The following is a 27,336-nucleotide window of genomic DNA, read 5'->3' as shown; positions in this document are numbered from 1 at the left end:
CTCTTAGATATTTTATGAAAAATTATAGGAGAAGAGCTCAGAGGCTCCAAATATTAAGAACTGGTAAGGAAATAGAAATTATCATCACCCTGATATAATTTTATAAAAATGTTTTGAAATATTACACTGTACCTTGGACAGATAATTAATTATCACATGCTAATTATCAAGGAAAAAAGAATTAGAATGAACAAAAACAGTAACTACATTACTGAAATTAATGGTAGTTGTACCGGACTCTGAGCTATCAAACCAACGTAGCCTGTTCACCACAGATTTATGATGTTAATATTGACAATTCAGAGGAGACGGAGATAAAAGCTGTTACAGTCACATAAGGGCCTGGAAGAGGACAAGAGGGAAAGTTTCATTTCAATTGAGACATCAGTTCTGGTAAGTAGGCCTTTCCTGATGTAGTTCCCAAAACATGATCTTAGTGCTTCAGGAAGCCCAAGGAGCTTTGAGGCAGAAATAAACTGTCTATTGACCTGGCATTTAGATCGAGCAGGCCTAATGGGAAGACTGCATCTAGAAAGCAGGTAATTTGTAGTCACATCATGGTTTACTTGGGCATCCAGGTGATTAATAAGACAGCCTGTTAGTGAGAAATACTAACAGAATACTCCAGAAATACTGAGTCAGCGCCTAGTGCTGGACAGCACCAATTCCTTGATTTCATCCTGCTCTGCAGTGAGGAGAGAGATGGAAGACTATGGGAGAGAAGTGTTGTGGACTGAACCGGGCCTTCCAAAAATTCATGTACTGGAGCTGTTACCTCGTGTGGCTATACATGAAGACAGGGTTTTTAAAAGAGGAGATTCAGGTCAAATGAGGTCATCCAGCTGGGGTCCCTAATCCAAGAGGACTCCTGTCCTCAGGGCAAAGAGGAGTGACTCTGAGAGTTCACACAGGAAGACTGCATGAGGACATGGTGAGGCCACACAGACGACTTGGGAGAAACTGAACCTGTCAGCCTCTGTCCAGGGACACCCATCCTCCAGAACTGTGGATAAGGGACTCTGTTATTTAAGTCACCCCACCTGTGGGCTTCTGTTAGGGCCTCTGTGGCAGTTTCTAGGCTGAGTCCTGAGATTAAGATAAGGTTGTTTTCTGGAAACTGCCTAGGGCAAGGGTCTGGTACAGAAAAGCTCTCAGGAGAAGTCGTGAGTAAAAGATACAGGCAATGTTGTTCTTTTGAACTAGAGAATAGATGAAAGAAGTCCATGTGGACAGGGTGCAGGGAAGAGCACTGTGCTTGCTTGGTGTGGGCAGGAGATGTTGCTGTGGTAGAAAAGCAAGGCTCTTTGATAGAACAGGGAGTTGTAAGGAGTGACTCCAAGGACACTGGTAAGTGAAGGAAAGCAGGGCTTGGTGGTACCTGGAGTTGGCTGTGAGGAGTTGGAAGAGTTGTGCTTGACTGACTGACGAGGCTGAAGGAATCTGAACCCTTGCTTTTCCTGGTCAGAGGAGAACTGAGGGCTTAGAAACAGGTGTACAGGAGTCTCCCACCCACGTTCTTTCAGATGCTGTTCAGTCTTGTTGCCCCAGAAAGCTCTTTTATTGCTAGTTAGGCCTCTTTTTTCACCACGTCCTGAATGTAGTGAGCGTGAAGTCCAGGGCTGGTTGCAGCCCCACTGATGCCCTGTTCTTGGATTGGCAACACTATCAGCCTCATTTGCTACATCAGGCTGCTGAAGTGGGTTCAGCTCTAACACAGTGTTCATTGTTTCTCTTCATGATAGCATTTATATATGTTTATTTTATTAGGCACATATGAAAAAACAGACCCGACAGCACACAAACATACAAACAGAAGAATAACCACTATAAAAATCTGGTAGTCCATAGTCTACTGCTTAGAGCTAGTGACTATTGGCACTGGGAGTGCAAGGAAAAAGCTGTTATGGTTCCTGTAGTTTATGGCCATGATCATCCAATATGCAAATATGAATATGATCAATAGGTACGTTTAGAGCCCCTGCTTGTTGTCAGAATTCGTAGGATGACACAATAAACAGTGATTATTTTTGTCAAAGAAACATTTTGGGGTGGTGATATTCTCAGGATGTACAAAATCTTAAAGTTTGCTCTTAGAAAGAGGTGGCAACGTCTTTGAAATTAGGTCTCACCACTTAGAACTGGAATGTTATTTTAAAGGTATACCTTAGAAGTTTGATGGAGGATTTTTTTTTAATTTTAGTTTAACTGTCTTCCTTTAAGTATATTTACTGTATTACTTCACTCTTGAATGAAGCTTAATTTTGAAAGTGCTGCTCATAGACCAGAGAACAGGGCAGTAAAGTTGGATATGCAGTGTTTCCTGAAGAAAGACAAAGCAGAAAAGCAGGCTGATGGTAATTAACTTTGAGCTGGTGAGCACTCGGCTCCCAGGAAGGCCCACCGCTTTGCTCTAATATGCCGTCCTTTATCGTCCTCTCTGAACTGTTGTCTCATTTCTGATGCCAGGAGCCTTTCAGAAGCATCCTAGGAATGCTCACATCTGGTCACCACAGCTGCCTAGTAAATCTGCTTTACCTTTCTGATGTTGCAGCTGACGCACGTGGACAAGGCAAGCTTCCGGGTGGACGCCTTTGGAACCTCTTTCATTCTCGATGTCCTGCTGAACCAGTAAGTGCCTACTGCTGAGTTGTCTTCACATCAGATATGCTACCTAGGGACGTCAAGGTGTCCATGCTGCTGATAGTAGGAAATGAATGCACATTAGAAGTTGAACCATGTTACCAGCTCACTTTCAGAAATGTGGAATGGAAGGCAAGGGTTCTTCCAGCACCTGCATCATGAGAACATGTCCGACCTGAGTTTCCGATGGATGATAGATTAGGAAATACACTTAAGGCAGTAAAAGCCCCTTTCTCTGTGTGTGTGTGTGCTTGTATGTGGACATATCCATGTACATACGGGTTCATTCGTGTATAGGTGGGTCTGGAGCTCAGAGGACAATTGGTGGAATTCGGTTCTTACTGTTTGGGTCCTAGCCATTGAAATCAGACCCTCAGGCTTGGTAGCAGGCACCGTGGCCTGCTGAACTGCTGAGCCATCTTAACTGTTTCATTCTTGTGGTTTTTGAGAGAAAGGGTCGGGGAAAGAGAGAGGGACTTTTTACTCATGTGCATTCTGTCCAACTTGCTTATGTTCTTTGAAAAATTCTTCATGTAAAACCACATATGACCATATTTACCAGAACAAAAATAAGAAGCTTATAATGCTGAGAGAAAAGTAGATTTTAAAAAAGATATGGTATGAAGATATTAGAAAATGTTTTTCTTTTTGGCCTGGTATCTATACTAAATGTAGGTGGTACATGGCTATTTCCTTTTTAAATTTTTCTTTACTCTTGAATTTATACATATGTATAATGAAATACTGTATAATCTTAACCATAATTACTCAGTTTTTATACCCCTACTTCTCTATTTCTCATATTACCTCAGCACATTCTTTTCCCGACTTTGTGCCCCCTTAAATTACAAACTGAATCTAGTTAGTACCGTTCATATATGCATGGACATGGGACTGTTCACTGGAGCACAAGCATCCTACCAGTGGCCACATCTCAGAAATGATTGTCCAACTCTCAGCAACATACTACCACTGACTACTCAGTAATCCCTGACAATACCTATGCTGGTGTTTTGGCTGGCTTGATCTTACGAGGACGTACGCAGGTGACTCCAGCTGCCGTTGGTTCATGGGTGCACATGTGTATCATAGTCACTTGCTATGGTGAAGAGACACCATGACCAAAGTAACTCTTATAAAAGAAAGCATTAAACTGAGGGCTCGCTTAGAGCTTTAGAGGTTCTCCCATTATTACCATCATGGCAAGGAACACGCTCATTGCAAGCATACTTGATGCTGGAGAAGTAGCTAAGTGTTCTACATCCTGGTCGGCAGGCAGCAGGCAGAGAGAGATGCTGGGTCTGTTGTGAGCTTTTTGAAACCTTCAAGCCCACCTCCAGTGACACACTCCATAAGCCCACCTCCAACAAGGCCACACCTCATAATTCTTCTAATCTTTCTCATAGTACCATTCTCTGGTGTCTGAGCATTCTAATATATGAGCCATTGGGGGAATTTCTTATTCAAACCACCACAGTCTACAAGACAGCATTCCATAGCGCTCTTCCCCATCCTCCAGCTCTTATGTCTTCTTCTACCTAGTTTTCTAAGATGTTCCTTTGTGTGTGTGTATGCGTGTGTGTGTGTGTGTGTGTGTATATGTGTGTGTGTGTGCATGTGTGTGTGTGTGAGGCATGATAATGTAGACATCCTGTTTGGGTTGAGCACTAAGTCTCATATTCTTGGTGCTTTGACAAGTTATGTATCTCTCCACTGACTGCTGACCAATGATAAAGAAATTTCTATGACCCAAGTTAAGAGCAGCCAGGGTCTATGGGTATAAACATATAAGCACAGATATTTAGAAAGCATTTTAACATCATGACCATTGATGTTAAGAATATAACCGTAGAAGGTTTTACTCAGGGCTGGTCACTTCCTAGCCATGGGCTAAATAATTTTTACACTCTCAGAAAAGGAATTTCATTTCGTGGAGCAGGACTGAAGTCTGGTCACAGCGTTATGACTTACTCCACACCAGTTGCATTGTTATTGCACCATGGGGCACAACTTGCCTTCAGGTTGGAGTTGCAGCGTGCAGAGCAAGGGTAAAGCCATGATGTGTTTTCGCCCCCATCAGCCTAGGTAGCACCTTACAGCATGGCCCATGATGGACATCAGGAAATTTCTTGCTTATATTTTGATTACTTTCTCTGTCTGATAGCCAAAGTGTGTGTATGCATGTGTGTATGTGCGCTTGTGTGTATACACATGTGAGCATGTGTGTGTGTGTGCACACGTGTGCATATGTATATGCACGTGCACATACATATATTGTGTGCATGTGTGTTGTTTTCATCAATAGGGTCTTACAGTCCAGTAAATCCTCATAAGTAATGGGAACAAGAGCACAGCTAAATGACAATAGTCTCTGTTACTTTTCAGATTTCTGGGTTCTCCCTGACCAAATAACTTGTAGGGAGGCATCTCACGACTTATATTGCAACTTATACGTAATAACCCATGAAGTCTATCAGTGAGCCAATTGTCTATTAAATACCGGGTATTCCATTTTAACTCCTTTTTTAAAAGTTATGTTTTGGAACTAGCTTACTTATTAGCAGGTTCTGTAGGCTTTTTCACACAGCATTAATTTTGCATACCCTACTCCACACTGCTCTTCTCCCTGTGCCCTGCCCTCATCCCCATTTCATTAATCAACTTGCAGGATTATCCACTCACAAGACATTTTACATTTCACCTGTGTTCTTCTGTCCCTCCAATTATTTCCTTTTAGCTGGTTTGTGAGATAGGGGACGTCTATGTGGTTTAACTCCTTAGGGTGAGCCCTCCCTTCACTCCCCCTGTTTAATCCCTGGTCATCCAACTTCCCTATTTTAGTTTTACCTAAAGCGAATCTCCTGCTTTCCATCTTGCAAGCACCTCCCAAAGCTCTGTCTAGTTTCCCGGTTTATGCTTGTGCTGCAAGTTAAACACCCAGAAGAGAAGGTTTGAAGGCATGGTCTGCATGTGAGAGGACAGAGCATTTGTCTTCCTGGGCCTGAGCAGTTACCTTATTCAGTATACTTTTTTTTCTAATTCCATTCATTTAGGCAAATTTTATGATGTAATTTTTCTTTACAACTTAGCAACATTGTATTGTACATAGGTGCTGTATTTTTTTATCCGTCCATCTCTTGGTACATGTATAGGTTGATTTCATTCTCGAGCTATTGTAAATAGAATGACAGAGGAAATAATGTGAAAGTGGCTCTGTAGTTGAGTATAAAGTGTGTTAGTAGCTATTTTTTCTATTCTGTAAAAAACAGGTTTTTTTCTACCTCATTTTTAAGTAGAAGTTTTGTTTTATTTTATTTTATTTTTATTGATTTCATGGTTTCAGTTTATCTCACTGCTGAGGTTCTATTGGTTTAGAAAGAAGGAAAGTAGAAATTGAATTTGCTTTTTAAAAGGTTTGGGCTCTTCTCTCATGAAGGAATTCAAGGACTCTGGAACAAAGGAAAATTTTTTTCTTTTACTACAAGAAAATGTGTAGCTGCATATCAGTTGCAGAATAGATTTAATTATACTTATTTTTAGGTTGAAATTGAAGAAAAGGAATCATTATGTAACATTCCTTCCAAACAGAGAGTAAGCCAGATTATCTATAATCAGATTATACAAGAGTTCATTCACCCTTTGGGTTGTAGTTTTGCAGAAGGCATTTTAAAAATTTAGAAAGGCTAAAAGCAAGAAACACAGCCAGTCCCTGTTTTGTCAGAGTTATTAAGGTTAGCGAGTGGCTTCCTTCATGGGTCATGGCTATGAAATTTCACTCTTTAGGACAGATACATTAATAACAGCAAACATATGGCCTCCTCTGCTATGATTAGTCCTAAGGCTAAACTGGAACTTCCGAAGGTCGGCAAAGGATAGAAGAAGGCTCAATAAAGACATCCAACATATTATCTGAGCAGTCCAGGCTGAGTCTTTTCCTGTAAATTACTCAACTGTTTTTTAACGAGTGAATAATTAAACAGAATAGTGGGAACTTTTTCTTTTCTATTCCCTGAGCATTTTATGACAGGTTACCTGTCAAAATGACCCCTCTATCAACAGACCACAGAGAAGCAAATGCCACAAGCAGAGAGATGGGCTCTACTGGAATGTGACACCTAAGCAAGCATTAGAAAGAACTCCTTGTCTGAAGTCCTTGTTTTTGGAAGAGATGCTCTTGTGCAGCTCTCAGGTCTGGGATGATCCAACTCCAAGATGTAGACGTGGGTCTTGTTATTATTATGGACTCTTTCCCTCTCCTTATTTCAGTAACATCCAAACACTTTCTCTCTCACACTGTGTGCCTTAGTCCAATCTTTTTATTTTCTCTTTCACCGAAGGGATGGTACCTAAGACTTGGAGGAGCTGACCACACTGAATGGAAGACAGCAGGGGTGCTGGGGTTGGGGTGGGGAAATCAAGGGCAGGAACAGAACACTCAGATTTTGGTCAAATGGGCAAGTTCAGACTTGCCAATTAGGAACATTATGCCTTCTTTCCATTGTAGCCTTGAATTTATAGGAAAAATAGGGGTCCAGATACATAAAAGACATGATATGTATTCAACTGAGAGAAAAAGCTAGTTCAGGAAGTCCTCCCTCTCCCCCTCCCTCTCCCTCTCCCCCTCCCCTCCCCCTCCTCTCCCCCTCCCCTCCCCCTCCCCTCCCCCTCCCCTTTTCATGTGTATATGTTATATGTGTATGTGTAGTCCATCTATTTTGTTCCTGCCTTATACTATTATCATGTTATATCCTACAGATCTAAACCTTATGTCTATCCATTCTCTTGATCTTTGGCATTTATATCCTCCTCCATGTTTTTAGTTGTGATGAATAATGTTTCTTTGGATATTTTCCTACACAACTTATATTTTTCTCTTGAGTAAATATCCAAAAGTAAAATTATCAGGTCATATAGTACCTTTCTTGCTAGAAAAATGCTCAAGTGTTTTCTCTAGTGGACTTTTGAGATTTTAGTTGTGGTATGACATGTGCTTCTTTCTGTGAATGCTATGTCTAGTGTAAAGAATTACTAAGGTTTTAGATTTTTGTATTGTCTATTGCAAATCTGGAAAGACTTCTATATTTTCTTTTTTTCCATTTTTTATTAGTTATTTTATTTATTTACATTTCAAATGTCATCCTCCTTCCCAGTTTCCCCTCCACAAACCCCCCAGCCCGTTCCCCCTCCCCCTGCCTCTATGAGGGTGCTCCATCACCTGCCCACCCACTCCTGCCTCAGCACCCTAGCATTCTCCTACCCTGGGTCATTGAGCCTCCACAGAACCAAGGGGCTCCCCTCCCAATGATGCCCGATCAGGCAGTCTTCTACTAGATATCCAGCTAGAGCCATGGATACTCTTTGGTTGGTGGTTTAGTCCCTGGGAGCTCTGGGAGGGTCTGGTTGGTTGATATTGTTGTTCTTCCTATGGGGTTGCAAACCCCTTCAGCTACTTCTATAATATCATTTCTTTTCTTTTCTTTTTTTTTTGTGTTGAGTTTTTATACTGAGACTTCTTTATTTTTTATTGGATATTTTCTTTATTTACATTTCAAATGTTATGCCCTTTTCTTGTTCCTGCTTCTATGAGGATGTTCCCCATCCACCCACTCCCACCTTTGGGTCCGTGAATTCAATGGCTATAATCTTATTATGCTTCCTTGATTCAAAGTGAAACTTTTCCTTAGAAATAGATATTGAGCTTTTGAAACCTCTGCAGGCAAGAGTCTCCCATTGACAGAATACCCTAAGGAGCTATATGTGGACCATGGACCTCACATATTTTATCCTTAGCACAAGCATATTTCATTTCTGTTTTTGTTCATTTGTTTCTTTGCTTGTTTTCTCTCTTTTGTTTTGTAAGCAGGGTTTTGATATCTATCCCAGGTGGCCTCCAACTTCCTCCTAACCCTCCTGTTACATTCTGAGTGGTGGGATTGTAGTGTGCATTGATGGCCTGCTTCCATGATTATTAGCTTCTTCTTCCTTACCACCACCACCTCCACTGTCACCATCATGAGAGGTTGTAGTTTTAAACCATAAGCCCCCAAACTAAGATTTTGTTAGTATAGGTGTGGTTTCCTCGAATGCTAAGACATTCTTTGAACCATCCAGCGTGGTTTGATTATTACTAGGTCTGCCTTAGGTTTCAAAGCCCAGAACTGAGGGAATTGGAAAGGAGGTACTGGAAAGGCCATTGGATCTGTCTGCTGTTGAGCCAGAGAGTGACTTGTAGAGAACAGACATTAAATACTAAAGCTAAGACCTGGGAAGTTATTTCTGAAAGGATGAAGTGAAGGACTTCTAGAGATTCAGAGGGGAGCTGGACCCTACACATCTTTCTATTACTGGTTCACATAAACTTTCTGTTGTTTTGTTCATTATTAAAAATATAGCCTTAACGTCTGGAATAATGACATATGACTATAATTCTAGTAGGCAGGAAACTGGGGTAAGAGAATTGTGAGTTGTAAATTAAGGTCCACCTGGGTTATCTAATCAGAGACTATGCCTACAAAATGGGAATAATCATCCATAGGAAAGCCATAATGAAGTCCATTACTTTATACTATTATGATATATATATATATATATATATATATATATATTAATAAAAAGAAGATACAGCTATTACTTGATATTTTTAGCATTATCTTCTCTTTTTAACTGATAAGAAAATAAGAAAATCTGGAGGTTATAGCATGCTTATGAGCATATTATTTAAATTTGTAGATAAAAATAAAGAGGCATTTAATAAAAGCAAGGCCATAGTCAGGTTGTCAAGGAAGATAGCATAGAAATACTATTTTCATGTTTGAAATGATTTCTGTATATATTTTTCATTTATACATGTATTAGATCAGTTGAAAATGTATTTGATAGATTCAGTCAGTACTTTAAATGTGCAACAGTGAAACCTGCATTACAATTAAATGGTTTTGCAGAATTGAATAGATGCCCTTTTCATTTTTTACAGTGATTAGAGGACATATTGCACACTGTATCATCAGCATTCTCTGCTATCTATCAACAAGATGCCAAATGATTTAATCCTGCCAATTACCGAGCAGTGGTAGTAGGACAGATGCACAATAGTTTTAGTCTATATGGACAATACAACTAATTGAATTTCTTAGACATAGTATATCTTAATTGTATGCTATTGCTGCTGAGGTGTGGTATGGACAGTGGCCCAGGGTGGTGCACATCTGTGTTCCCATTTGTTTGGGAAACTAAGGAGGAAGAGTTACTTGAGCTGGTGAGTTCAATGAAACATTGGCAAATTTGTCTGAAAAACAAAGATAGTAATGTATTACCAAAGCCAAAACCAAACCAAAGTGTTCTCCAAAACAACAAAATATATTGGATGAATAAAATATTTTTTGAAATAAAAGATGTATGTGCAAATAACTCTTTCTGTTTTCTAGTTACTATTGAGTTGTAGAGGAAGGTACAGAGTATGCTTTATATATATATTGTGTTTTAATTAGGCATTTTCCTCAGTTACATTTCCAGTGCTATCCCAAAAGTCCCCCATACCCTCCCCCCACTCCCCTACCCACCCACTCCCACTTTTTGGCCCTGGCGTTCCCCTGTACTGGGGCATATAAAGTTTGCATGTCCAATGGGCCTCTCTTTCCAGTGATGGCCGACTAGGACATCTTTCGATACATATGCAGCTAGAGTCAAGAGCTCCGGGGTTCTGGTTAGTTCATATTGTTGTTCCACCTATAGGTTTACCCTTTAGCTCCTTGGGTACTTTCTCTAGCTCCTCCTTTGGGGGCCCTGTGATCCATCCAATAGCTGACTGTGAGCATCCACTTCTGTGTTTGCTAGGCCCTGGCATAGTCTCACAAGAGACAGCTATATCTGGGTCCTTTCAGCAAAATCTTGCTAGTGTATGCAATGGTGTCAGCGTTTGGAGGCTGATTATGGGATGGGTCCCGGGGTATGGCAGTCTCTAGATGGTCCATCCTTTTGACACAACTCCAAACTTTGTCTCTGTAACTCCTTCCATGGGTGTTTTGTTCCCAATCCTAAGAAGGTGCAAAGTGTCCACACTTTGGTCTTCGTTCTTCTCGAGTTTCATGCGTTTAGCAAATTGTATCTTATATCTTGGGTATTCTAAATTTCTGGGGTAATATCCACTTATCAGTGAGTACATATTGTGCGAGTTCTTTTGTGATTGGTTTACCTCACTCAAGATGATGACCATCTTTGGCAGAGAAGCATCCTTCTCTGCCAAAAGGTCCATCCTTTTGCCTAGGAATTTCATAAATTCATTGTTTTCAATAGCTGAGTATACTCCATTGTGTAAATGTACCACATTTTCTGTATCCATTCCTCTGTTGAGGGGCATCTGGGTTCTTTCCAGCTTCTGGCTATTATAAATAAGGCTGCCTTGAACATAGTGGAGCATGTGTCCTTCTTACCGGTTGGGACATCTTCAGGATATATGCCCAGGAGAGGTATTGTGGGATCCTCTGGTAGTACTATGTCTAATTTTCTGAGGAACTGCCACACTGATTTCCAGAGTGGTGGTACAAGCTTGCAATCCCGCCAACAATGGAGGAGTGTTCCTCTTTCTCCACATCCTCGCCAGTATCTGCTGTCACCTGAATTTTTGATCTTAGCCATTCTGACTGGTGTGAGGTGGAATCTCAGGGTTGTTTTGATTTGCATTTCCCTGATGATTAAGGATTTTGAACATTTTTTCAGGTGCTTCTCTGCCATTCGGTATTCCTCAGGTGAGAATTCTTTGTTCAGCTGTGAGCCCCATTTTTTAATGGTGTTATTTGATTTTTCTGGAGTCTACCTTCTTGAGTTCTTTATATATATTGGATATTAGTCCCCTATCTGATTTAGGATAGGTAAAGAACCTTTCCCAATCTGTTGGTGATCTTTTTGTCTTATTGATGGTGTCTTTTGCATTGCAGAAGCTTTGCAACTTTATTAGGTTCCATTTGTAGATTCTCGATCTTACAGCACAAGCCATTGCTGTTTTATTCAGGAATTTTTCCCCTGTACCCATATCTCAAGGCTTTTCCATACTTTCTCCTCTATAAGTTTCAGTGTCTCTGGTTTTATGTGGAGTTCCTTAGTCTACTTGGATTTGACTTTAGTACAAGGAGATAGGAATGGATCAATTTGCATTCTTCTACATGATAACTGCCAGTTGTGCCAGCACCATTTGTTGAAAATGCTGTCTTTTTTCCACTGGATGGTTTTAGCTCCCTTGTCAAAGATCAGTTGACCATAGGTGTGTGGGTTCATCTCTGGGTCTTCAATTCTGTTCCATTGCTCTACTTGTCTGTCACTATACCAGTACTGTGCAGTTTTTACCACAATTGCTCTGTAGTACAGCTTTAGGTCAGGCATGGTGATTCCCCCAGAGGTTCTTTTATCCTTGAGAAGAGCTTTTGCTATCCTAGGTTTTTTCTTATTCCAGATGAATTTGCCGATTGCCCTTTCTAATTCGTTGAAGAATTGAGTTGGATTTTGATGGGGATTGCATTGAATCTATAGATTGCTTTTGGGAAGATAGCCATTTTTACAATGTTGATCCATTTACAATGCCAATCCATGAGCATGGGATATCTTTCTATCTTCTGAGATCTTCTTTAATTTCTTTCTTCAGAGACTTGATGTTCTTATCATAGAGATCTTTCACTTCCTTAGTTAGAGTCACGCTAAGGTATTTTATTTTATTTGTGACTATTGAGAAGGGTGTTGTTTCCCTAATTTTTTCTCAGCCTGTTTATCGTTTGTGTACAGAAAGGCCATTGACTTTGTTGAGTTAATTTTATATCCAGCTACTTCATTGAAGCTGTTTATCAGGTTTAGGAGTTCTCTGGTGGAGTTTTTAGGGTCACTTATATATACTATCATATAATCTGCAAAAAGTGATATTTTGAGTTTTCCTTTCCAATTTGTATCTCCTTGATCTCCTTTTGTTGTCAAATTGCTCTGGCTAGGACTTCAAGTACAATGTTGAATAGGTAGGGAGAGAGTGGACAGCCTTGTCTAGTCCCTGATTTTAGTGGGATTGCTTCCAGCTTCTCACCATTTACTTTGATGTTGGCTACTGGATTGCTGTAGATTGCTTTTATCATGGTTAGGTATGCGCCTTGAATTCCTGATCTTTCCAAGACTTTTATCATGAATGGGTGTTGGATTTTGTCAAATGCTTTCTCCGCACCTAAGGAGATGATTATGTGGTTTTTGGATTTCTTCAGGATCTGTTGTTATATCTCCCTTTTCATTTCTGATTTTGTTAATTAGGATGTTTTCCCTGTGCCCTCTAGTTAGTCTGGCTAAGGGTATATCTATCTTGTTGATTTTCTCAAAGAACCAGCTCCTAGATTGGTTGATTCTTTGAATAGTTCTTCTTGTTTTCCACTTGGTTGATTTCTCCCGAGTTTGATTATTTCCGAACATCTACTCCTCTGGGGTGAATTTCCTTCCTTTTGTTCTAGAGCTTTCAGGTGTGTTGTCAAGCTGCTAATGTGTGCTCTTTCTAGTTTCTTTTTGGAGGCACTCAGAGCTATGAGTTTTCCTCTTAGATATGCTTTCATGGTGTCCCATAATTTTTGGCCTGTTGTGGCTTCATTTTCATTAAACTCTAACAAGTCCTTAATTTCTTTCTTTATTCCTTCCTTGACCAAGGTATCGTTGAGAAGAGTATTGTTCAGTTTCCATGTGAATGTTGGCTTTCTATTATTTATTTTGTTGTTGAAGATCAGCCTTACTCCATGTGATCTGATAGAACGCATGGGACAAATTCAATATTTTTGTATCTGTTGAGGCTTGTTTTGTGACCAATTATGTGGTCAATTTTGGAGAAGGTACCATGAGGTGCTGAGAAGAAGGTATATCCTTTTATTTTAGGATATAATGTTCTGTAGATATCTGTTAGATCCATTTGTTTCATAACTTCTGTTAGTTTCACTGTTTAGTTTCTGTTTCCATGATCTGTCCATTGGTGAAAGTGGTGTGTTGAAGTCTTCCACTATTATTGTGTGAGATGCAATGTGTGCTTTGAGCTTTACTAAAGTTTCTTTAATGAATGTGGCTGTCCTTGTATTTGGAGCATAGATATTCAGAATTGAGAGTTCCTCTTGGAGGATTTTACCTTTGATGAGTATGAAGTGCCTCTCCTTGTCTTTTTTGATGACTTTGGGTTGGAAGTCGATTTTATTAGATATTAGAATGGCTACTCCAGCTTATTTCTTCAGACCATTTGCTTGCAAAATTGTTTTCCAGCCTTTCTTTCTGAGGTAATGTCTATTTTTTCTCTGAGATGAGTTTCCTGTAAGCAGCAAAATGTTGGGTCCTGTTTGTGTAGCCAGCCTGTTAATCTATGTCTTTTTATTGGGGATTTGAGTCCATTAATATTAAGAGATATTAAGGAAAAGTAATTGTTGTTTCCTATTATTTTTGTTGCTAAAGTTGGCATTCTGTTCTTCTGGCTGTCTTCTTTTAGGTTTGTTGAAGGATTACCTTCTTGCTTTTTCTAGGATGTGGTTTCCATCCTCGAATTGTTTTTTTTGTTTTTGTTTTTTTTCTGTTATCATCCTTTGAAGGGCGGGATTTGTGGAAAGATAATGTGTGAATTTGGTTTTGTTGTGGAATACTTTGGTTTCTCCATCTATGGTAATTGAGAATTTGGCTGGGTATAGTAGCCTGGGCTGGCATTTGTATTCTCTTAGTGTCTGTATAACATCTGTCCAGGCTCTGCTGGCTTTCATAGTTTCTGTTGAAATACTGGTGAAATTCTGATAGGCTTGCCTTTATATGTTACTTGATCTTTTTCCTTTACTGCTTTTAATATTCTATCTTTATTTAGTGCATTTGTTGTTCATATTATTATGTGTCGGTAGGAATTTCTTTTCTGGTGCAGTCTCTTTGGAGTCCTGTAGGCTTCTTGTATGTTCATGGGCATTTCTTTCTTTAGGTTTGGGAAGTTTTCTTCTATAAATTTGTTGAAGATATTTGCCCGTCCTTTGAGTTGAAAATCTTCATTCTCATCTACTCCTATTATCCCTAGGATTGGTCTTGTCATTGTGCCCTGGATTTCTTGGATGTTTTGAGTTAGGACCTTTTTTTTTTTTTTTTTTAAAGATTTATTTATTATATGTAAGTACACTGTAGCTGTCTTCAGACTCTCCAGAAGAGGGCGCCAGATCTCGTTGCGGATGTTTGTGAGCCACCATGTGGTTGCTGGGATTTGAACTCTGGACCTTCGGAAGAGCAGTCGGGTGCTCTTACCCACTGAGCCATCTCACCAGCCCCCGAGTTAGGATCTTTTTGCATTTTCCATTTTCTTTGATTGTTGTGCCTATGTTCTCTATGGAATCTTTTGCACCTGAGATTCTCTCTTCCATCTCTTGTATCCTGTTGCTGATGCTCGCATCTATGATTCCCAGATTTCTTTCCTAGGGTTTCTATCTCCAGCGTTGCCTCACTTTGGGTTTTCTTTATTGTGTCTACTTCCCTTTTTAGGTCTTGGATGTTTTTTTTTTCAATTCAATCACCTGTTTGGTTGTGTTTTCCTGCAATTCTTTAAGGGATTTTTGTGCTTCCTCTTTAATGTCATCTACCCGATTTTAGCAGTGTTCTCCTGTATTTCTTTATGTGAGTTATTAAAGTCCTTCTTGATGTCCTCTATCATCATCATGAGATATGCTTTTAAATCCGGGTCTAGTTTTCCGGTGTGTTGGGGTGCCCTGGACTGGGCGAAGTGGGAGTGCTGGGTTCTGATGATGGTGAGTGGTCTTGGTTTTTGTTAGTAAGATTATTACGTTTACCTTTTGCCATCTGGTAATCTCTGGAGTTAGTTATTATAGTTGTCTCTGTTTAGAGATTGTTCCTCTGGTGATTCTGTTACCTTCTATCAGCAGACCTGGGAACTAGCTCTCTCTCCTCTGAGTTTCAGTGGTCAGAGCACTCTCTGCAGGCAAGCTCTCCTCTTACAGGGAAGGTGCACAGATATCTGGCGTTCGGACCTCCCTCCTGGCTGAAGATGAAGCCCCAAAACAGGACCTTTCCCAGAGGCTGTGTTGCTTTGGCCTGTCCCAGAAGTTGTTAGCTTCTGTAGTGCACACTCTCACCTGTGCAGACTACTTTTGGTGGAGTCGAGGAACCAAGATGGCGCTTACGGATGCTGAGGGAAATCCCTCCCAGGCTGGGAGGACACCTGTCCCCTGGCTGGGAAGGTGGCCGGATGCCTGGAGCCTGAAAAGGGCGCTGCCTCAGAAGCTCTGTGGCTCCTGCCTGTCCCAGAAGCTGTTAGCTTCTCCAGATTATGCTTAGTACAGGTGATAATATTTCATAGAGGTTGTTGCTTTGGTGTCTATGAAGTATTTTTCTCATCATATTGTAGACCACTCTCTTACCACATACCATGAATATATGTGTTTTCTCACATATCAACGTATCATTCCAGTCAGTGAAAGCTAGTATGACAGATATAGTATATATCCCTGTCCCAGGACTGAGAATTCTTCAACAGTTCTCTTTCAGTATTTTAAAAATCACCTCTATATCCATTCCCAAACTACATGTGTTCTCTCTCTCCCCTTTAAAACTTTGAAGGTGGCATGGATTTGGGGATTTTTTTTTTTCCTCTTTGATAATTTCTTTTTTTTTTTCACTTTTTTTTATTACATATTTTCCTCAATTACATTTCCAATGCTATCCCAAAAGTCCCCCATACCGCCCCCCACTTCCCTACCCTCCCATTCCCATTCTTTGGCCCTGGCATTCCCCTATATTGGGGCATATAAAGTTTGCAAGTCCAATGGGCCTCTCTTTCCAGTGATGGCCGACTAGGCCATCTTTCGATACATATGCAGCTAGAGACAAGAGCTCCGGGGTACTGGTTAGTTCATCATGTTGTTCCAACTATAGGGTTGCAGATCCCTTTAGCTCCTTGGGTACTTTCTCTAGCTTCTCCATTGGGAGCCCTGTGATACATCCAATAGTTGACTGTGAGCATCCACTCCTGTGTTTGCTAGGCCCCTGCATAGTCTCACAGGAGACAGCTATCTTTGGGTCCTTTCAGCAAAATCTTGCTAGTGTATGCAATGGTGTCAGCGTTTAGAAGCTGATTATGGGATGGATCCCTGGATATGGCAGTCTCTAGATGGTCCATCCTTTCATCACAGCTCCGAACTTTGTCTCTGTAACTCCTTCCCTGGGTGTTTTTTTTTTTTAAATTTTTAATATTTTTATTACATATTTTCCACAATTACATTTCCAATGCTATCCCAAAAGTCCCCCATAGCGCCCCCCACTTCCCTACCCACCCATTCCCATTCTTTTGGCCCTGGCATTCCCCTATATTGGGGCATATAAAGTTTGCAAGTCCAATGGGCCTCTCTTTCCATTGATGGCCGACTAGGCCATCTTTCCATACATATGCCGCTAGAGACAAGAGCTCCGGGGTTCTGGTTAGTACATCATGTTGTTCCAACAATAGGGTTGCAGATCCCTTTAGCTCCTTGGTTACTTTCTCTAGCTTCTCCATTGGGAGCCCTGTGATACATCCAATAGCTGACTGTGAACATCCACTCCTGTGTTTGCTAGGCCCCGGCATCATCTCACAAGAGACAGCTATATTTGGGTCCTTTCAGCAAAATATTGCTAGTGTATGCAATGGTGTCAGCGTTTAGAAGCTGATTATGGGATGGATCCCTGGATACAGCAGTCTCTAAATGGTCCATCCTTTCATCACAGCTACGAACTTTGTCTCTGTAACTCCTTCCCTGGGTGTTTTGTTCCCAATTCTAAGAAGGTGCACAGTGTCCACACTTTGGTCTTCATTCTTCTTGAGTTTCATGCGTTTAGCAAATTGTATCTTATATCTTGGGTATCCTAAGTTTTGGGCTAATATCCACTTATCAGTGAATACATATTGTGTGAGTTCTTTTGTGATTGTGTTACTTCACTCAAGATGATGCCCTCCAGGTCCATCCATTTGGCTAGGAATTTCATAAATTCATTCTATTTAATAGCTGAGTAGTACTCCATTGTGTAAATGTACCATAATTTCTGTATCCATTCCTCTGTTGAGGGACATCTGGGTTCTTTCCAGCTTCTGGCTATTATAAATAGGGCTGCTATGAACATAGTGGAGCATGTGTCCTTTTTACCGGTTGGGACATCTTCTGGATATATGCCCAGGAGAGGTATTGCTGGATCCTCCGGTAGTACTATGTCCAATTTTCTGAGGAACCGCCAGACTGATTTCCAGAGTGGTTGTACAAGCTTGCAATCCCACCAACAATGGAGGAGTGTTCCTCTTTCTCCACATCCTCGCCAGCATCTGCTGTCACCTGAATTTTTGATCTTAGCCATTCTGACTGGTGTGAGGTGGAATCTCAGGGTTGTTTTGATTTGCATTTCCCTGATGATTAAGGATGTTGAACATTTTTTCAGGTGTTTCTCTGCCATTCGGTATTCCTCAGGTGAGAATTCTTTGTTCAGTTCTGAGCCCCATTTTTTAATGGGGTTATTTGACTTTCTGGAGTCCACCCTCTTGAGTTCTTTATATATATTGGATATTAGTCCCTTATCTGATTTAGGATAGGTGAAGATCCTTTCCCAATCTGTTGGTGGTTTTTTTGTCTTATTGATGGTGTCTTTAGCCTTGCAGAAGCTTTGTAGTTTCATGAGGTCCCACTTGTCAATTCTCGATCTTACAGCACAAGCCATTACTGTTCTATTCAGGAATTTTTCCCCTGTGCCCATATCTTCAAGGCTTTTCCCCACTTTCTCCTCTATAAGTTTCAGTGTCTCTGGTTTTATGTGAAGATCCTTGATCCACTTAGACTTGACCTTAGTACAAGGAGATAGGAATGGATCGATTCGCATTCTTCTACATGTTAACAACCAGTTGTGCCAGCACCATTTGTTGAAAATGCTGTCTTTCTTCCACTGGATGTTTTTAGCTCCCTTGTCGAAGATCAAGTGACCGTAGGTGTGTGGGTTCATTTCTGGGTCTTCAATTCTATTCCATTGGTCTATTTGTCTGTCACTATACCAGTACCATGCAGTTTTTATCACAATTGCTCTGTAGTAGAGCTTTAGGTCCGGCATGGTGATTCCACCAGAGGTTCTTTTATCCTTGAGAAGAGTTTTTGCTATCCTAGGTTTTTTGTTATTCCAGATGAATTTGCAGATTGCACTTTCTAATTCGTTGAAGAATTGATTTGGAATTTTGATGGGGATTGCATTGAATCTGTAGATTGCTTTTGGCAAGATAGCCATTTTTACAATGTTGATCCTGCCAATCCATGAGCATGGGAGATCTTTCCATCTTCTGAGATCTTCTAGAATTTCTTTCTTCAGAGACTTGAAGTTTTTATTATACAGATCTTTCACTTCCTTAGTTAGAGTCACGCCAAGATATTTTATATTATTTGTGACTATTGAGAAGGGTGTTGTTTCCCTAATTTCTTTCTCAGCCTGTTTATTCTTTGTGTAGAGAAAGGCCATTGATTTGTTTGAGTTAATTTTATATCCAGCTACTTCACCGAAGCTGTTTATCAGGCTTAGGAGTTCTCTGGTGGAATTTCTAGGGTCACTTATATATACTATCATATCATCTGCAAAAAGTGATATTTTGACTTCATCTTTTCCAATTTGTATCCCTTTGATCTCCTTTTGTTGTCGAATTGCTCTGGCTAGGACTTCAAGTACAATGTTGAATAGGTATGGAGAAAGTGGACAGCCTTGTCTAGTCCCTGATTTTAGAGGGATTGCTTCAAGCTTCTCACCATTTACTTTGATGTTGGCTACTGGTTTGCTGTAGATTGCTTTTATCATGTTTAGGTATGGGCCTTGAATTCCTGATCTTTCCAAGACTTTTATCATGAATGGGTGTTGGATCTTGTCAATGCTTTTTCTGCATCTAACGAGATGACCATGTGGTTTTTGTCTTTGAGTTTGTTTATATACTGGATTACGTTGATAGATTTCCGTATATTGAACCATCCCTGCATCCCTGGGATGAAACCTACTTGGTCAGGATGGATGATTGTTTTGATGTGTTCTTGGATTCGGTTAGCAAGAACTTTATTGAGGATTTTTGCATCAATATTCATAAGGGATATTGGTCTGAAGTTTTCTATCTTTGTTGGGTCTTTTTGTGGTTTAGGTATCAGAGTAATTGTGGCTTCATAGAATGAGTTGGGTAGAGTACCTTCTGTTTCTATTTTGTGGAATAGTTTGTGAAGAACTGGGATTAGATCTTCTTTGAAGGTCTGATAGAACTCTGCACTAAACCCATCTGGTCCTGGGCTTTTTTTAGTTGGGAGACTATTAATGACTGCTTCTATTTCTTTGGGGGATATAGGGCTGTTTAGATCATTAACCTGATCTTGATTCAACTTTGGTACCTGGTATCTGTCTAGGAACTTCTCCATTTCATCCAGGTTCTCCAGTTTTGTTGAGTATAGCCTTTGGTAGAAGGATCTGATGGTGTTTTGGATGTCTTCAAGATCTGTTGTTATGTCTCCTTTTTCATGTCTGATTTTGTTAATTAGGATGCTTTCCCTTTGCCCTCTAGTGAGTCTGGCTAAGGGTTTATCTATCTTGTTGATTTTCTCAAAGAACCAGCTCCTTGATTGGTTGATTCTTTGAATAGTTTTTCTTGTTTCCACTTGGTTGATTTCACCCCTGAGTTTGATTATTTCCTGCCGTCTACTCCTCTTGGGTGAATTTGCTTCCTTTTGTTCTAGTGCTTTTAGGTGTGTTGTCAAGCTGCTAATGTGTGCTCTCTCTAGTTTCCTTTTGGAGGCACTCAGAGCTATGAGTTTTCCTCTTAGAAATGCTTTCATTGCGTCCCATAAGTTTGGGTATGTTGTGGCTTCATTTTCATTGAACTCTAAAAAGTCCTTAATTTCTTTCTTTATTCCTTCCTTGACCAAGGTATCATTGAGAAGAGTGTTGTTCAGTTTCCACGTGAAGGTTGGCTTTCTATTATTTATTTTGTTATTGAAGATCAGCCTTAGTCCATGGTGATCTGATAGGATGCATGGGACAATTTCAATATTTTTGTATCTGTTGAGGCCTGTTTTGTGACCAATTATGTGGTCAATTTTGGAGAAGGTACCATGAGGTGCTGAGAAGAAGGTATATCCTTTTGTTTTAGGATAGAATGTTCTGTAGATATCTGCCAGATCCATTTGATTCATGATTTCTGTTAGTTTCACTGTGTCCCTGTTTAGTTTCTGTTTCCATGATCTGTCCATTGGTGAAAGTGGTGTGTTGAAGTCTCCCACTATTATTGTATGAGGTGCAATGTGTGCTTTGAGATTTACTAAAGTTTCTTTAATGAATGTGGCTGCCTTTGTATTTGGAGCATAGATATTCAGGATTGATAGTTCCTCTTGGAGGATTTTACCTTTGATGAGTATGAAGTGTCCCTCCCTGTCTTTTTTAATGACTTTGGGTTGGAAGTCAATCTTATCAGATATTAGAATGGCTACTCCAGCTTGTTTCTTCATGCCATTTGCTTGGAAAATTGTTTTCCAGCCTTTCATTCTGAGGTAGTGTCTATCCTTTTCTCTGAGATGAGTTTCCTGTAAGCAGCAAAATGTTGGGTCTTGTTTGTGTAGCCAGTTTGTTAGTCTATGTCTTTTTATCGGGGAGTTGAGTCCATTGATATTAAGAGATATTAAGGAAAAGTAATTGTTGTTTCCTGTTATTATTGTTGTTAAAGTTGGCATTTTGTTCTTGTGGCTGTCTTCTTTTAGGTTTGTTGAGGGATTCCCTTCTTGTTGTTTCTAGGGCGTGGTTCCTGTCCTTGTATTGGTTTTTTTCTGTTATTATCCTTTGAAGGGCTGGATTCGTGGAGAGATAATGTGTGAATTTGGTTTTGTCGTGGAATACTTTGGTTTCTCCATCTATGTTAATTGAGAGTTTGGCTGGGTATAGTAGCCTGGGCTGGAATTTGTGTTCTTTTAGTGTCTGTATAACATCCGTCCAGGATCTTCTGGCTTTCATAGTCTCTGGTGAAAAATCTGGTGTAATTCTGATAGGCTTGCCTTTATATGTTACTTGGCCTTTTTCTCTTACTGCTTTTAGTATTCTATCTTTATTTAGAGCATTTGTTGTTCTGATTATAATGTGTCGGGAGGTATTTCTTTTCTGGTCCAGTCTATTTGGAGTTCTGTAGGCTTCTTGTATGTTCATGGGCATCTCTTTCTTTAGATTTGGGAAGTTTTCTTGTATAATTTTGTTGAAGATGTTTGCTGGTCCTTTGAGTTGAAAATCTTCATTCTCATCCACTCCTATTATCCGTAGGTTTGGTCTTCTCATTGCGTCCTGTATTTCTTGGATGTTTTGAGTTAGGATCTTTTTGCATTTTACATTTTCCTTGATTGTTGTGCCGATGTTCTCTATGGAATCTTCTGCACCTGAGATTCTCTCTTCCATCTCTTGTATTCTGTTGCTGATGCTCGTATCTATGGTTCCAGATTTCTTTCCTAGGGTTTCTATCTCCAGCGTTGCCTCATTTTGGGTTTTCTTTATTGTGTCTAATTCCCTTTTTAGGTCTAGTATGATTTTGTTCATTTCCATCATCTGTTTGGATGTGTTTTCCTGTTTTTCTGTAAGGACTTCTACCTGTTTGATTATGTTATCCTGTTTTTCTTTAAGGATTTGTAACTCTTTAGCTGTGTTCTCCTGCAATTCTTTAAGGGATTTTTGTGCTTCCTCTTTATTGTCTTCTGCCTGTTTAGCAGTGTTCTCCTGCATTTCTTTAAGTGTGTTATTAAAGTCCTTCTTGAAGTCCTCTATCATCATCAGGAGATATGCTTTTAAATCTGTGTCTAGCTTTTCCGGTGTGTTGGGGTGCCCTGGACTGGGCGAAGTGGGGGTGCTGGGTTCTGATGATGGTGAGTGGTCTTGGTTTCTGTTAGTAAGATTATTATGTTTACCTTTCGCCATCTGGTAATCTCTGGGGTTAGTTGTTATCGTTGTCACTGTTTAAAGATTGGAGCAGAAGCTGCGTTCCACTCACCAGCAGTCCCAAAATACTGCGGCGGGGGTCGTGGGTAGCTGGCGGGTGTCAGGCAACCCTGCTCTCCCGCTACCCCGGTGCTTATCCGGCCAGATGAGGCCTGTGGCCCTACTCAGGCCGGTTTCTGCTTCCCTAACTAATGCAGTCTCAGGTCCCGAGCACTTGGATTGGAGCAGAAGCTGTGCTCCACTCACCAGAAGTCTTAAGATCCTGTGGCGGGTGTTGTGGGTAGCTGGCGAGTGTCAGCAGACCCTGCGCCCCAGCTGCCCCGGTGCTTTTCTGACCGGAAGAGGGTTGTGGCCCTATGTAGGCCGGATTCCTCTCTCCCCAACCAGAGCAGTCTCAGGTCCCGCGTGATTGGACTGGAGCAGAAGCTGTGTTCCACTCACCAGCAGTCCCAAAATCCTGCGGCGGGGGTCGTGGGTAGCTGGCGGGTGTCAGGCAACCCTGCGCTCCTGCTACCCCGGCGCTGATCCAGCCGGATGAGGCCTGTGGCCCTACTCAGGCCGGTTTCTGCTTCCCTAACTAATGCAGTCTCAGGTCCAGCGCAATTGGATTGGAGCAGAAGCTGTGCTCCACTCACCAGGAGTCTTAAGATCCTGTGGCGGGTGTTGTGGGTAGCTGGTGAGTGTCAGCAGACCCTGCGCCCCAGCTGCCCTGGTGCTTTTCTGACCGGAAGAGGGTTGTGGCCCTGTGTAGGCCAGATTTCTCTCTCCCCAACCAGAGCAGTCTCAGGTCCCGCGTGATTGGACTGGATCAGAAGCTGTGTTCCACTCACCAGCAGTCCCAAAATCCTGCGGCGGGGGTCGTGGGTAGCTGGCGGGTGTCAGGCAACCCTGCGCTCCCGCTACCCCTGCGCTGATCCAGCCGGATGAGGCCTGTGGCCCTACTCAGGCCGGTTTCTGCTTCCCTAACTAATGCAGTCTCAGGTCCCGAGCACTTGGATTGGAGCAGAAGCTGTGCTCCACTCACCAGAAGTCTTAAGATCCTGTGGCGGGTGTTGTGGGTAGCTGGCGAGTGTCAGCAGACCCTGCGCCCCAGCTGCCCTGGTGCTTTTCTGACCGGAAGAGGGTTGTGGCCCTATGTAGGCTGGATTTCTCTCTCCCCAACCAGAGCAGTCTCAGGTCCCGCGTGATTGGACTGGAGCAGAAGCTGTGTTCCACTCACCAGCAGTCCCAAAATCCTGCGGCGGGGGTCGTGGGTAGCTGGCGGGTGTCAGGCAACCCTGCGCTCCCGCTACCCCGGCGCTGATCCGGCTGGATGAGGCCTGTGGCCCTACTCAGGCCGGTTTCTGCTTCCCTAACTAATGCAGTCTCAGGTCCTGAGCACTTGGATTGGAGCAGAAGCTGTGCTCCACTCACCAGAAGTCTTAAGATCCTGTGGCGGATGTTGTGGGTAGCTGGCGAGTGTTAGCAGACCCTGCGCCCCAGCTGCCCTGGTGCTTTTCTGACCGGAAGAGGGTTCGGATTTGGGGATTTTTATTTACGTAATATTTGTACTAACTATAGGGCATATTCCTGGAAAGCCTCATATTGTCCCAATTATTATAGTGGGAGCCCACTAGGGTCCTGTGTTCTTTCAACATGGCTCTACTCATGGATAAATACTTCTTAGTTCTGGCTCTGCAAGAAAGACTTTGCTTTCTGAGACAACTGGATTGATATTTTACTTCTAGATTTCTATGGGGACTAGTTTATACATGAAGCTTTATCTCCTCTTGCTATTTCAATTGTATATCACCATCATCATATTACATAAGAAGAGTTAGGCAACAGCTATTATCATTTCCTATTGTTAATGGAATCATAGAATGAGCATTTGAGCCTTTGGATAGCTCAGCTATCACTTAACCTCATGACTCTAACTTCCCAGTTACAACTCCACTCAGAATATTATTGTAGCTAATCAAATGATGATTATTTGGCCCTTAAAAAATACTACAGATCCAACGAATTAGATTCTTACTGTTCTCCAAGAGGGTCTATTTAATTAATGGTCTTGAAACCCACTAGCAAACAGTTTGATGTCTTTTCTTCCACAGCTAAAAAATTTGGCCAGAGATCTGCAGTCAGGTTCATTTCAGATCAGAGAAGTTATTCTCATGTTCAAGTCATTGTTGGTCATGGAAATAGGAACTTTCCAGTAAAAGGTGTCAAAAATCCATGGTCATGGTGCCATCAAACCTGGAGAAAAGAGGTTTTGCCTGATAAAATATTTCTGATAAAGCTTTGAAAGAAACTGATCACCCCCTCCCCACTCATACCCAAACACTCACGTGGATTTTGAGTTGTATAAGATTTAGCTAGGACATTTTATTTTTAAAATCAGAGGAAATACTTGTATAAAGTGAAGGGAGGTGCAGCAGACAGGGAGGCAATGCGTCAGTAGTACTGTGTGAAATCACTCTAAGCACCAAGAGGTTGAGTGTTAATGCCTGAGATGAACTTAGTGACACATACCTCTTATCCTACTCAAGAGGATGAGGCAGGAGATTTGATGATTCAAGATAGCCTGGGCTACATATGGAATTCTAAGCCAGCCTGGATTTCAGGAAACACTGCTTCAAGAAAGTAAAAGTATATTACTATAATCCTAACATTCAGGAGGTTGGCACAGGAAAATTGCTGTAAGCTTAAGGCTATATAGTATGTGTTACACCAGCTAGAGATACATAGTAAGACCCCAGCCTAAAAAAAGAAACCAAAAATCCAAAACCAAAATACCCTAAAATACATACTGTGATGGTTTTTATATGCTAGGCCCAGGGAGTTGCACTATTAGGTGTGGACCTATTGGAGTAGGTGTGGCCTTGTTGGATTATGTGTGTCTCTTTAAGACCCTCATCCTAGCTCCCTGGAAGTCAGTCTTCCACTACAGCCTTCAGATGAAGATGTTGAACTTTTAGCTCTGCCTGTACCATGTCTGCCTAGATGCTGCCATGCTCCCACCTTAATGATAATGGACTAAACCTCTGAACCTATAAGTCATCCCCAACTAATTGTTGTCCTTATAAGAGTTGCCTTGGTCATGGTGTCTGTTCACAGCAGTAAAACCTTAAGACAGAAGTTGGTACCAGGAGTAGGGTATTGCTGTGATAGGCCTGTCCATGGTTTTGTTTGGAAGAATGTGGATTTTGGGACTTTGGATTTGGAAAGCAGTGGAATGCTTTAAATGGGGCCAGGAATATGGAAGACTTTGTTGCTGAGTATGATTTGAACTGTGCAGATTTGATCTGCAGTCAGGTTCATTTCCGATCAGAGAAGTTATTCTCATGTTCTAGTCATTCTTGGCCATGGAAATAGGAACTGTCCAGCGAAAGGTGAAAAAAATCTATGGTCATGGGCCTGGCCCAAGAGGTCTCAGTGGAGAAGAATTTCAGAATGAGGCCTAGAGATTGTTTTTGTGGAATTTGGTAAAGAATGTGGCTGCTTTTTGCCTGTATCTGAAGAGTCTACCTGAATCTAAGGTAAAGAGATTATATTAACTATATTGACAAAGGAAGTCTCAAAAAAGGCCAGCAGAGACTTTGTTCTCTGATTAAGTCTCATGAAGAGCATTTTGAACAAGCATAGCAAACTTAGAAAGGAAAAATATAAAATATATGGTTCAAGTATTAACAGGGCACCAGGAAGTAAAGTGGAACTGAATTCTATGTTCTAGGAGATAACAAATGAAAGGATTTGGGGGTAAGATCCTACCCAGCTAAGTTTAGATTCAGATATAAACACACCTTTAATCCCAGGAGACAAAGCCAAACAAATCTCTAATTGCAAGACCAGCCTGGGACAAAGCAGGTTCTAGGTGAACAAAAATTTAAATCCAGGCCTGGTGGTACACACTTTTAATCCCAGCATGACAGGAAACAGAGCCATGCAGATCTCTGAGTTTAAGGTTAATCTACAGAGCAAATTCCTGGAAAGCCAAGCTTAGGCAGAGAGGGAGTGAGAAAACAGAAAGCTGGTAATAGAAAAAGGGGACCATGTTCCAGTCCCAACAAACAGCAGAACATGGCAGCTACAGCCATGTGACTCTGGCTTTAGAGTAAAAAATAAATGGCACTACTGGCATACTTGATGCTGGTTAGCTGGAGCTAAGAAATTAGTGGTGATTAAGAAGAGACCAGCATCACTGAGGTGAAATCTTCTTGGAAGTGTTTCCTGAAAGCACAAAGAAACTGTGTTCCAGAAATAGCCAAGGTTGTACCTCGTGCTGCAGCTGTACTTGATGATGGGTAAGAGTTACCCAGGTGGTACTGGTTTTGAAGGCATGAAGGGGTCATGAACAGCAGCTGAAGCTTGGCACTGTGAGAGGCCATGGAAGGCCATTGGTGAAGGTGCAGCCTCAGTTGCAGTTGACAGCCCACGACTGAGGGGGTCATGTAAAGGATCTGAGGCCTGGCACCATGAAGAGAGCCTATGAGCTATTGGTGAAGCTTAGTTGCAGCAGAAGAAGCAGTGTTTTGGAGATACCAGTACCATGAGATGACTACCAAGAACAGCAGCAGCAGTGAAGTACAGGCATCTGGAGCCTAGAAGACAAGCGGTGTGCCATAAAGGGCAGAGCTGGAGAGGTGACAGAAGCCCTTGGAGGAGCCTAGAAGATCTTGAGTGGATCCTAGACATTGGACTGTTCAAGTCTGATTTTGCTTTTGATTGTGACTGTGCCCTGATATT

General features: G+C 41.4%; 1 protein-coding gene across 14 annotated transcripts in view; it reads left to right on the top strand.

The window, feature by feature from the left end:
* Positions 1–27,336, top strand: part of LOC147004899 (protein DBF4 homolog A-like) — a 390,457-nt gene that overhangs the window by 238,802 nt on the left and 124,319 nt on the right. For 7 of the 14 annotated variants that reach the window (XM_085836432.1, XM_085836435.1, XM_085836434.1 and 4 more), the window contains one exon: positions 2,552–2,628. The exons of 6 other annotated variants lie outside the window; for them this stretch is intronic. Coding sequence is in view for 2 of the 8 variants with exons in the window: in XM_085836435.1 (XP_085692561.1) it covers positions 2,552–2,628 (77 nt within the window). In the remaining 6 variants the exon portion in view is untranslated. Of the gene's footprint in view, positions 1–302; positions 394–2,551; positions 2,629–27,336 lie in introns of those variants that run through there. One more of the 14 variants, XM_085836439.1, reaches the window with a different exon arrangement.

The sequence above is a fragment of the Mus caroli genome, unplaced genomic scaffold (genome assembly GCF_978045245.1).
Source record: "Mus caroli unplaced genomic scaffold, Mus_caroli_1 scaffold_4, whole genome shotgun sequence".
Lineage (NCBI taxonomy): Eukaryota > Metazoa > Chordata > Mammalia > Rodentia > Muridae > Mus > Mus caroli.
The sequence above is the reverse complement of the archived record's forward strand: the minus strand, read 5'-3'. Positions and strand labels throughout refer to the sequence as shown.